The sequence below is a fragment of the Pelobates fuscus genome, chromosome 2 (genome assembly GCF_036172605.1).
Source record: "Pelobates fuscus isolate aPelFus1 chromosome 2, aPelFus1.pri, whole genome shotgun sequence".
Taxonomy (NCBI): domain Eukaryota; kingdom Metazoa; phylum Chordata; class Amphibia; order Anura; family Pelobatidae; genus Pelobates; species Pelobates fuscus.
In genome coordinates this window covers 430,990,137-431,002,648 of record NC_086318.1, presented here as the reverse complement: position 1 = coordinate 431,002,648, position 12,512 = coordinate 430,990,137, and the positions used below count along the sequence as shown (strand labels likewise).

Here is a 12,512-nt window from a genome sequence, read left to right as displayed (position 1 = left end):
CTTTTATTATATGAGTTATATTTCTTAAAAAAAAAAAAAAAAAGCAAATTTAAAAATAAAATGGATTCTTAATTTTTTATGTAAAAAACAGCAAAGGGTTCATAAATCAGAAGAATGTATATCTCTGGCCCCCAGTTTAACCAATATAGCCCTGGTGTATAGAATGTTCAAACATATCCGATAGTAAAATAATATTCCACAAACCAAGCAACCACGGGATACAATGTGTAAAATCTCAACCAAAACAAATGCTGCAAAAACCTTACTATATTTTGCTACAGCTCCACCTACTGTCCAAAGCAATATTTACACGTCAAAAATATCTGATGCATGCTACCATAGATGCCTCTGGAACTCACTAGTTATTCAGTAAACACTCAGATTTCAATCATATTTACTAAAGATAATTCCTGTCAGAATTCAGTCAAACCAAGCAAAGCTACAACAATTGACTGGATGCATTTGGTGTCTGGTTTTAAATCAGTGCTTTTCGAATCTGAACATGCATGTTTCTTTGGGGTATATGATCCAGCTCATTGAGAAGTAGGCAAGTTAGGCATGCACGAGTCCTGAGCGCCGGTCGCTTCCATTAACTCTGTCTCTAATCCAATGAAAAATAAAATGTAGGGTGTTCCAGGCAAAACTATTAACCAAGGATGATCTCTCCTCTTCTCTCACTCCATGTGAAGAGTGGAGGGAAGGGGTTAAACTGGAAGAGCCCTTGCAAATGCCATCTACTCCTTCTTCTATACAAACCAGAAGCAGTTTTATGTGTGACTGGGTCTCAAAGCCCTATGACTGGTCCCATAAAAAAAAAACACAAAAAAAGTTTTTTTAATCTTGGCATTTCAAAGTAACCAGTGCAATCAGCTGTAGTAGTTATTGTACTTATATCTCTCTCTCTAATAATTGTTCTTAAAATAAGAGAATCATAATGCAACACAAAAATAAGTGGATCTGCCCAGAAAAGGTCCAGCCATTGTTAATATAACGAGACCGGTTTGTGCGACATCAAGGTAACCTGGCAGCCAAGGAGAGTGGACTGGAATGCACATGCATGAACAATGATGACTTTGCTGTACTATTCAGTGGGGGCGCTAGACACCGTTGAGTGAGCATGTCTACTGTGTGGCCGTCCGTTTCAAAATGACTTATCAAGTATAGCAAATAATCTGCATTAAATGTTGCATTAAAGGAAACAATATAGAGTCAGGAACCCAAACATGTATTCCTGACCCTATAGTGTTAAAACCACCATTTAGGTGGCTTTACCCCTTTTAGCCCCCTTAGAAGGGGTTACAACTTACCTTATTTCCAGCGCCACGTAGGCCCACCGGCACTGGCCCCACACCCGATCCACCGCCTTGGTGACATTGCCGAAATTGCCAAAGAGGCAGGGCCAAACACCATTTTGGCCAATCAGCACCTCCTCATAAAGATTAATTGAATCAATGCATCTCTATGAGGAAATGTCTGCGCCTCCATGTAGAGTGTGGAGATGCTGAATGGCTCTGCTGCTTACTGTGCAGCACTGCCACATGAAGGAGTGGCTGCAGGAGGTATCCCCATAGGGCAATGTAAACACTGCCTTTTCTCAGAAAATGCAGTGTTTGCATGAAAATGCCTGAAGGTAATGATATAAATTAAGCTGCAGTTGTTCTGGTTACTATAGTGTCCCTTTAAGTTTGAACATTCGTCCGTGAAAACTATTTGGATGATTCAGAAAGGTTTCGGGTACGATGCCATAAGTGCAGCGCAAATAAAAGTGTGGCAAAAATGCTTCAGAGATGGTCGAGAATCTGTTGAGTGAGTCGCCCTGCAACTTCTAAGTTTTCTCAAAACTAAAAACACCTTTGAAAGTGAAGCGATTTCAGACCATCAATGAGATTCAGGAAAATATGACGAGGCAACTGATGGCAATTCCAACAAAGGATTTTGCAGAGTGTTTTGAAGAGTGGAAGAGACGCTGCATTTACTGTACTTTGAGGTGATTTACGTAAAGGGACGCTACAAACACGTAAAGCATTTTAGTTTGCTGGAGTGCTTCATGTGTGAAGAGTGTGTCCTCTTCTTTTACTTTTACAAAAAATGCAGATTTCATTATAAATTGGCACCATCATAGATTTCATAAGTTGTCATGGTGGTAAGAGCTTCTATGTGTTGGGTTTTAACTTGAAACTCTACACATCCAGAGATATTACTTGCAGCCTCGGCACACGTGACTTAAACAGCCCGGAACTTTGTTAAAGGCTAGACTATACAAAGCAATTTTAAAATGAGCTCTTCACGTCATTTAGTGCTTTTGATCAGATACTGTTATGATTGCTGGACAAAATGCAGAGAATGCAACTATTACATGACAGTAGCCTTTTTTCTACCAGGCAATTTGACAGGGAGTGTTCGTTTCATATAAGAGAGGCATGGAACTAACCTTTGCCTTCAAGGCGTTCTTTGAAGTAGCACAATGCTTAGTAAATGTGACCTTTCCTCTCTGACTCCATTAAACACATACTGAACAAGTGAACTAGACTTTACATTAATGAGGCATCGCTTGAAGACCAGGGATGCTCAGTCCTCTGTCTCCCCCAGCTGTGTGTTCTACATCTGCAACATTGATGTGTAATAATGTATCTGGGTTTTACATGTAAATACATCCATTCATATTGACCTACATCCTGCTTTCACTGTATTTTATCTACACCTACTGCTGGAGCCAGATTTTCTAACATAATTTTCTTATTTTGACAGCTGACGACTGCCGGCTACTGTGCAAATTACCCAAGGTGGCATGCTTACGCAACAACCAGAGGGAAGGTAGGGGCTTGTCTGCAAATCTCATTAATAGACTTCATGTGAATGACACAATTGATAAAAATTGTGAAATTATCATTGAGGCAGTTTGCAATTACCATTACTGGATAGCAATGTCTGGATTCAAAATAAATACCAAATCAAAGCAAATTTGCCAGGATTTAGCATCATTTGGGAGGTTTGTAGGGGACATGTTTTGAGAAAGAGAGCGTATCATAGCTTCCTTGTATAACAGAACACGCTGTCTTCTTATATCACCAGAGCCAGATTAGGTAGGGGGCATTCCTGACTGGGGGCACAGCAGGTGACTACTCTGCCTGCTTAAAGTCCCACCACTTGCCCGAGGATCTCTGCCCCGCCCCCTCAGACTGAACACAGCAGTCTGTACATGACCTTGCAGCTTTAGACTGAACACAGTGACCTGTGCATGGCCCCGCCCCCTCAGACTGAACACTGTGATCGGTGCATGGCCCCGCCCCCTCAGACTGAACACTGTGATCTGTGCATGGCCCCGCCCCCTCAGACTGAACACAGTGATCTGTGCATGGCCCACCCCCTCAGACTGAACACAGTGATCTGTGTGTGGCCCCGCCCCTCATACTAAACACAGTGATCTGTCCATGGCCCTGCCCCCTCATACTAAACACAGTGATCTGTCCATGGCCCTGCCCCCTCAGACTTAACACAGCTATCTGTGAATGTCCCCGCCCTCTCAGACTGAACACAGTGATCTGTGCATGGCCCCGCCCCCTCAGACTGAACACAGTGATCTGGATGTGATGTCCTAGACACAGCACATCTATGCTCCCCCTTTTAATTTGGGAAAAAAATTATATTATCATGTTTTTTGGGGACGATTCCCTTTAAGACATATACTGCCAGGGTTTTTTTTTATCTAAAGTGAGAATTCATAGTGATTTTAACATTTCAAGCCGAAGTAGCTTAATTTGAGAATTTTTCAAATTTGGCTATTTGTAATTTATAATTTACTTTGAATTCACTTTAAATTCTTACTGTACTCAAAACAAAACACTTTAATGGAATAAGTATGTCAGACCATTTAGATTAAGAAAAAAAATACATAAATAGTGTTTAATAAAAAGTGTTTATTATAAAATAATAAATTATATGTATGCATGCGCAAAAGTGGTTTGTTAATAAATAGAATTAGTCATTTTAAAGGGAGTCTGTATTGACTGTTAGCACAGAATAAGTAGTTGCCAAGTGCTGTGCTTCGCTACATCAAATGTGAAAGTCCATTGATTTCTTGTCTGTAACATGTTTCATGCGCAGCTGTTAGAAAGGGAAGGAAAATCATGCAGATGATTCATGTAGAGGCAAAATCAAAGCTGTCTGCGGGTTATTTAGCCAGGAGTAAAACAATTTAGACGGGAGGAATTGAATTTTTCTAGCGAGAGATGAAGAAATAATTATACACAGAAACATAAATGACAGTTGTTTATAGATTGGAAATCCAATCATTTTATTGTAGCCGTTATTTCATCTTTAGCATTAAGCCGTTTTGGAACCTTTCTCTACGCCCCTCTGAAAATTGTCTGCTGTATCGCACAGTGATTTATACATGCAGAATTCAGTAAAACATACAGGATGGCGAAACGCTGCCAAAATAATTCGTACTGGTAATAAAAAGTAAGTAAAATATCAGTTTATTGTTCTGTTACCATAAGGATGCACAGATTGATTGCGCAAATCTACGGAGGAGGAAAGTCAATCAAACATTTTGCGCACTTTATATATGTAGAGACTCTAATTTTCCCTAAGGTATCAACTTTTCTATCAGATTGTAACAGATTAACCCCTTATGGACACAACTTCTGTAAAAAACAGGAATCATGGCGGAATATTTCCGTCTTGTGTCCTTAAGGGTTTTTAAAGGAACACTATAATGTTTGAAATACAAAGCTGTATGCCTAACAATATAGTGCCCTCACTCGCCACCCCCAGGCTATAAAAATACTTTTTTCACTTACCTTTTTTCAGTGCCGAGGTCCCTCAGCGCTGGCTTCATCTCCATCTCCTATGACATCATTGGTGGGGGAACCTAATGTGAATGTGCGGAGAGAGCCAAATGCACATGTACATAACTGCTCACATAAAGGGAGATCGGATTGAGATCCTGTAATTGTTAGCATTATCAAAATTAACTATATCAACATTTTTAAATAAATAAAATAAACAAATAAATAAAATGAACAAATGCCTAAATTCACTAAATGCTGCATTTACTAAAGTTAATACAGCTACCATCATTCAGCTCAATTAATCTGCAGTTGATACAATTCCTGGACTTTCCCTGTATTCACTAAATGCTAACTGAACTGGGCTGAATGAATCTCTGCTATTGTCAAATGGATCTCATTGCTGCGTGAGATTCATGTCAAAATAGCTCAAAGGAATCAAAAATAAATGTCAGCCAAATTGCAGTCAAACTTCAGACAGAAAAAAAAAAGACACTGAAAAGCTAAGAATAGGAGTTAGGGTCAGGGTAGGGTTTTAGGATTAAAGGGACACTGCACTGCTCAATAGACATGTGCAATTTGTTTCAGTCCGAATGTGAATTCGGACGAATTTCGGGCAATTCGGACATTCGGGTACTTCCGAATGTCCGAATAGATGAATTGCCGAATTGTCGAAGTCCCGAAGTTTCGAAATTACCAAATTCCTGAAGTTCCGAAGTGCCTAAGTTCCAAAGTGCCGAAGTGTCGAAGTTCCCGAAGTTCCGAAATGTCGAAGTGCCGAAGTTCCGAAGCACAGAACTAATATACTTACCCAGTGGAAGAATGAAGAATGTTACACTGTATACAATTTTAAATAAAAAGTATACAAACATAGCCAGGATTCAGCTGTAAGCATTTGCAACACTTAAAACAATCAAGTAACATACATTCATATAAAATGTAAGTTACTTAGCCAGTCAATGTAATGACAGGAATGAAAAAGTAGATAATTCCCTAATTCCCACGGTAATAATACTAAGTAAAGATTATAAAGCCTTGCAATTAGGCTCAGAGCACTCTGATTGGTGGGTTTAAGCCATCCAATCAGAGTGCTCTGACAGGTAAATGAAGAGACTGGCAGGTGAGTCTCTACATTTACCTGTCACAGCACTCTGATTGGTTGGCTTGAGATCCACCAATCAGAGTGCTCTGTGTCATTTATACAGCGTGGAAAAGTTCTTTGGAATTTTCCCACGCTGTGTAATTTGACTCATAACACTCTGATTGGTGGATTGGGTGGGGGCTCGGGAGGGGGGACCCTTATTTTTTTATTATTGGAGTCCTATTTGATTCATCTCTATAATAAAACATATATTATGCCCAGAAGTCACATATTTTCTCTCTGAAGTGTAAATATAACTAGTGATGTCCCGAACGGTTCGCTGGCGAACATATGCGCTGTTCGGTCCGCCCCCTATTCATCATCATTGAGTAAACTTTGACCCTGTACCTCACAGTAAGCAGACACATTCCAGTCAATAAGCAGCAGACCCTCCCTCCCAGATCCTCCCACCTCCTGGACAGCATCCATTTTACATTCATTGTTAAGCTGCTTTCTTAGTGAGAGGAGGGACAGTGTAGCTGCTGCTGATTTGATAGGTAAATTAATAGCTAGGCTAGTGTATTCAGTGTCCACTACAGTCCTGGAGGACTCATCTCATCTCTGCTGTAAGAAGAGCACCCCAAAAAGCCCTTTTTAGGGCTAGAACATCAGTCTGCTTTTTCTCTTTATTTTCTGTGTAATGTAATTGCAGTTGCCTGCCTGCCAGCCTGTGTGTCAGGCTCACAGCATATACTGTGCCCACTTGCCCAGTGCCACCACTCACTCACTGGTGTCACAATAGCTTGCATTTAAAAAAAAACTAAACTTTTTTGACTGTAATATAATAGCAGTCAGTTTCCTTCACTAGTGTGCGTTTCAGGGCCTGCCCAGTGCCACCACTCACTCACTGGTGTCACAATAGCTTGCATTTAAAATAAATAAATAAATAAACTTTCTTGACTGTAATATAATAGCATTCAGTTTCCTTCACGCGTGTGCGTTTCAGGGCCTGCCAGGGCACAGTGTCACACCAGTGCAACTCATATCTGGTGTAACAGTAGTGTACATTTAAAAAAAAAAAAATAATTTTTTGACTGTAATAGATTGAATAGCAGTTAGTTGTCTGCCAGCGTGTGTGTCAGGCTCACAGCGTATACTGTGCCCACTTGCCCAGTGCCACCACTCATATCTGGTGCCACAATAGCTTGCATTTAAAAAAAAACTAAACTTTTTTGACTGTAATATAATAGCAGTCAGTTTCCTTCACGTGTGTGCATTTCAGGGCCTACCAGGGCACAGTGTCACACCAGTGCAACTCATATCTGGTGTAACAGTAGTGTACATTTTAAAAAAAAAAACTAATTTGACTGTAATAGATTGAATAGCAGTTAGTTGTCTGCCAGCGTGTGTGTCAGGCTCACAGCGTATACTGTGCCCACTTGCCCAGTGCCACCACTCATATCTGGTGTCCCAATAGCTTGCATTTAAAAAAAAATAAACTTTTCGGACTGTAATATAATAGCAGTCAGTTTCCTTCACGAGTGTGCGTTTCAGGGCCTGCCCAGTGCCACCACTCACTCATATCTGGTGTCACAATAGCTTGCATTTAAAAAAAACAAAACTTTTTGGACTGTAATATAATAGCAGTCAGTTTCCTTCAAGAGTGTGCGTTTCAGGGCCTGCCAGGGCACAGTGTCACACCAGTGCAACTCATATCTGGTGTAACAGTAGTGTACATTTTAAAAAAAACAACACAATTTTGACTGTAATAGATTGAATAGCAGTTAGTTGTCTGCCAGCGTGTGTGTCAGGCTCACAGCGTATACTGTGCCCACTTGCCCAGTGCCACCACTCATATCTGGTGTCCCAATAGCTTGCATTTTAAAAAAACTAAACTTTTTTGACTGTAATATAATAGCAGTCAGTTTCCTTCACGAGTGTGCGTTTCAGGGCCTGTACAGTGCCACCACTCACTCACTGGTGTCCCAATAGCTTGCATTTCAAAAAAACTAAACTTTTTGGACTGTATTATAATAGCAGTCAGTTTCCTTCACGAGTGTGCATTTCAGGGCCTGCCCAGTGCCACCACTCACTCACTGGTGTCCCAATAGCTTGCATTTAAAAAAAACAAAACTTTTTTGACTGTAACATAATAGCAGTCAGTTTCCTTCACGCGTGTGCGTTTCAGGGCCTGCCAGGACACAGTGTCACACCAGTGCAACTCATATCTGGTGTAACAGTAGTGTACATAAAAAAAAACAAAAAACATTTGACTGTAATAGATTGAATAGCAGTTAGTTGTCTGCCAGCGTGTGTGTCAGGCTCACAGCGTATACTGTGCCCACTTGCCCAGTGCCACCACTCATATCTGGTGTCCCAATAGCTTGCATTTAAAAAAAAATAAACTTTTCAGACTGTAATATAATAGCAGTCAGTTTCCTTCACAAGTGTGCGTTTCAGGGCCTGCCCAGTGCCACCACTCACTCATATCTGGTGTCCCAATAGCTTGCATTTAAAAAAACCAAAACTTTTTGGACTGTAATATAATAGCAGTCAGTTTCCTTCAAGAGTGTGCGTTTCAGGGCCTGCCAGGGCACAGTGTCACACAAGTGCAACTCATATCTGGTGTAACAGTAGTGTACATTTTTAAAAATAAAACACAATTTTGACTGTAATAGATTGAATAGCAGTTACTTGTCTGCCAGCGTGTGTGTCAGGCTCACAGTGTATACTGTGCCCACTTGCCTAGTGCCACCACTCATATCTGGTGTCCCAATAGCTTGCATTTAAAAAAAAATAAACTTTTCAGACTGTAATATAATAGCAGTCAGTTTCCTTCACGAGTGTGCGTTTCAGGGCCTGCCCAGTGCCACCACTCACTCATATCTGGTGTCCCAATAGCTTGCATTTAAAAAAAACAAAACTTTTTGGACTGTAATATAATAGCAGTCAGTTTCCTTCACGAGTGTGCGTTTCAGGGCCTGCCCAGTGCCACCACTCACTCATATCTGGTGTCCCAATAGCTTGCATTTAAAAAAAAATAAAAAAATTTTGACTCTAATATAATAGCTGTCAGTTTCCTTCACGCGTGGGCGTTTCAGGGCCTGCCAGGGCACAGTGTCACACCAGTGCAACTCATATCTGGTGTAACAGTAGTGTACATAAAAAAAAACAAAAAACATTTGACTGTAATAGATTGAATAGCAGTTAGTTGTCTGCCAGCGTGTGTGTCAGGCTCACAGCGTATACTGTGCCCACTTGCCCAGTGCCACCACTCATATCTGGTGTCCCAATAGCTTGCATTTAAAAAAAAATAAACTTTTCAGACTGTAATATAATAGCAGTCAGTTTCCTTCACAAGTGTGCGTTTCAGGGCCTGCCCAGTGCCACCACTCACTCATATCTGGTGTCCCAATAGCTTGCATTTAAAAAAACCAAAACTTTTTGGACTGTAATATAATAGCAGTCAGTTTCCTTCAAGAGTGTGCGTTTCAGGGCCTGCCAGGGCACAGTGTCACACCAGTGCAACTCATATCTGGTGTAACAGTAGTGTACATTTAAAAAAAAATACAATTTTGACGGTAATAGATTGAATAGCAGTTAGTTGTCTGCAGGCGTGTGTGTCAGGCCTACAGCGTCTACTCTGCCAACTTCTGCCACTTCACAGTGACACTCATATCTGTTGTCACAGTAGCTTGCATGCATAGTACCACTAATCGAAAAAAAAAATGACAGGCAGAGGCAGGCCACCCCGCAGGGGCCGTCGTGGTCGTGGTGCTGTGATTCCCTTTGGCCCTAGAATAATGGCCAGTGTTCAGAGGCCACGTACCCTGAACTTGAAGAGATCTGAGGACATAGTTGACTGGCTAACACAGGACACCCAATCTTCTACAGCTTCCGCTCGGAACCTTGACGCACCATCCTCCTCCAGCTTAGCTTCGGGCACCTCTCAAGTTACCACTCGCCCGCCTGCCGCCACCACCAACACTAGCACCACAGCCGCTTCACTTGGTATGTCAGAGGAGTTATTTACACATCAGTTGGAAGAAATGAGTGATGCGCAACCATTATTGCCAGAGGATGTAGATAACAGGGATATGTCTCAGTCAGGCAGCATTACACACGTACGGTGTGATGATGATGATGCTGTACCCGCTGCTGCTTCATTGCTGAGTTGTCAGATACAAGTGAAGCAGTTGATGATGACGATGCGTCCGTGGATGTCACGTGGGTGCCCGCTAGAAGAGAAGAAGAACAGGGGGAAAGTTCAGATGGGGAGACAGACAGGAGGAGGAGGAGACGAGTTGGAAGCAGGGGGAGGTCGTCGCAAGGAGCTAATGGCACAGTCAGACAGCATGCATCGGCACCCGGGGTCAGCCAGACAGCACTCCAATCAACGCATGCTGTTGCCACCACCAGAATGCCGTCATTGCAGAGCTCAGCGGTGTGGCATTTTTTGTGTGTGTCTGCCTCTGAAAACAGTGATGCCATTTGCAATCTGTGCCAAAAGAAACTGAGTCGTGGGAAGTCCAACACCCACCTAGGTACAACTGCTTTGCGAAGGTACATGATCGCACATCACAAACGCCTATGGGATCAACACATGAGTACAAGCAGCACACAAACTCAAAGCCGCCATCCTCCTCCTGGTCCAGCATCTTCAGCCACGTTAACCACTGCTGTCCTCCTTGCCCCCTCTCAACCATCCGCCCCTCCGTCTCTCGCCTTGAGCAGTTCCTGCTCATCTGCCAACAGTCAGGTGTCTGTCAAGGACATGTTTGAGCGTAAGAAGCCAATGTCTCAAAGTCACCCCCTTGCCCGACGTCTGACAGCTGGCTTGACTGAACTCTTAGCTCGCCAGCTTTTACCATACAAGCTGGTGGAGTCTGAGGCATTCAAAATTTTTTAGCTATTGGGACACCACAGTGGAAGGTACCCGGACTAAATTTCTTTGCACAAAAGGCAATCCCCAACCTGTACTCGATTGTGAAAAAGGAAGTAATGGCATGTCTGGCACACAGTGTTGGGGCAAAGGTCCATCTGACCACTGATACCTGGTCTGCAAAGCATGGTCAGGGCAGTTATATCACCTACACTGCGCATTGGGTATACCTGCTGACGGCTGCCAAGCATGGAATGCGTGGCTCTGCAGAGGAGTTGGTGACACCGCAACGACTTGCAGGCAGGCCTGCTGCCACCTCCTCTACTCCTCCTACTCCATCCTCTTCCATAACCTCCTCAGCTGAGTCCTCTTCTGCTGCTGCGTCTTGCTCCACATCAACGGCACCCCCCCCCAGCTCCCAGGTACTGTTCCACATCCCGGATATGGCAGTGTCACGCCGTCTTGGGGTTGACTTGCCTGAAATCAGAGAGTCACACCGGACCAGCACTCCTGTCCGCCCTGAACGCACAGGTGGATCAGTGGCTGACTCCGCACCAACTGGAGATCAGCAAAGTGGTTTGTGACAACGGAAGAAATTTGTTGGCGGCATTGCATTTGGGCAAGTTGACACATGTGCCGTGCATGCACATGTGTGTAATCTGATCATACAACGCTTTGTGCATAAGTACCCAGGCTTACAGGACGTCCTTAAGCAGGCCAGGAAGGTGTGTGGCCATTTCAGGCGTTCCTACATGGCCATGGCGCACTTTTCCGATATCCAGCGGCGAAAAAACATGCCAGTGAGGCGCTTGATTTGCGACAGCCCGACACGTTGGAATTCAACACTCCTAACGTTCGACCGCCTGCTCCAGCAAGAAAAAGCCGTTAACGACTATTTGTATGACCGGGGTGCTAGGACAGCCTCTGCGGAGCTGGGAATTTTTTTGCCACGTTACTGGATGATCATGCGCAATGCCTGTAGGCTCATGCGTCCTTTTGAGGAGGTGACAAACCTAGTCAGTCGCACCGAAGGCACCATCAGCAACATCATACCATTTGTTTTCTTCCTGGAGCGTGCCCTGCGAAGAGTGCTGGATCAGGCCGTAGATGAGCGTGAAGAGGAAGAGTTGTGGTCACCATCACCACCAGAAACAACCTTATCAGCATTGCTTGCTGGACCTGCGGCAACGCTGGAAGAGGATTGTGAGGAAGAGGAGTCAGAGGAGGAATGTGGCTTTGAGGAGGAGGAGGAAGACCAACCACAACAGGCATCCCAGGGTGCTCGTTGTCACCTATCTGGTACCCGTGGTGTTGTACGTGGTTGGGGTGAAGAACATACTTTCAATGAGATCACTGAGGACGAGGAACAGGACATGAGTAGCTCGGCATCCAACCTTGTGCAAATGGGGTCTTTCATGCTGTCGTGCCTGTTGAGGGACCCTCGTATAAAATGGCTGAAGGAGAACGACCTGTACTGGGTGTCCACGCTACTAGACCCCCAGTATAAGCAGAAAATGCCTGAAGTGTTACCGAATTACGGCAAGTCGGGTAGGATGCAGCAGTTCCAAAATCAATTAAAAAGTATGCTTTACACAGCGTATAAGGGTGATGTCACAGCACAACGGGAATCTAACAGGGGAAGAGGTGAAAGTAATCCTCCTCCTCCCATGACCACGCCGGCAAGGACAGGACTCTTTACAGACGTGTTGTTGATGGAGGACATGCAGAGCTTTTTAAGTCCTACGCATCGCCACAGCCC

The 12,512-nt window shown here is 43.4% G+C and overlaps 1 protein-coding gene across 2 annotated transcripts in view; it reads left to right on the top strand.

The window, feature by feature from the left end:
* GALNT14 (polypeptide N-acetylgalactosaminyltransferase 14) overlaps nucleotides 1-12,512 on the top strand; it is a 555,349-nt gene that overhangs the window by 468,555 nt on the left and 74,282 nt on the right. For both annotated transcript variants that reach the window (XM_063444081.1, XM_063444080.1), the window contains exon 5: nucleotides 2,749-2,814. In XM_063444081.1, coding sequence (XP_063300151.1) covers nucleotides 2,749-2,814 — 66 coding nt within the window. The remainder of the gene's footprint in view (nucleotides 1-2,748; nucleotides 2,815-12,512) is intronic.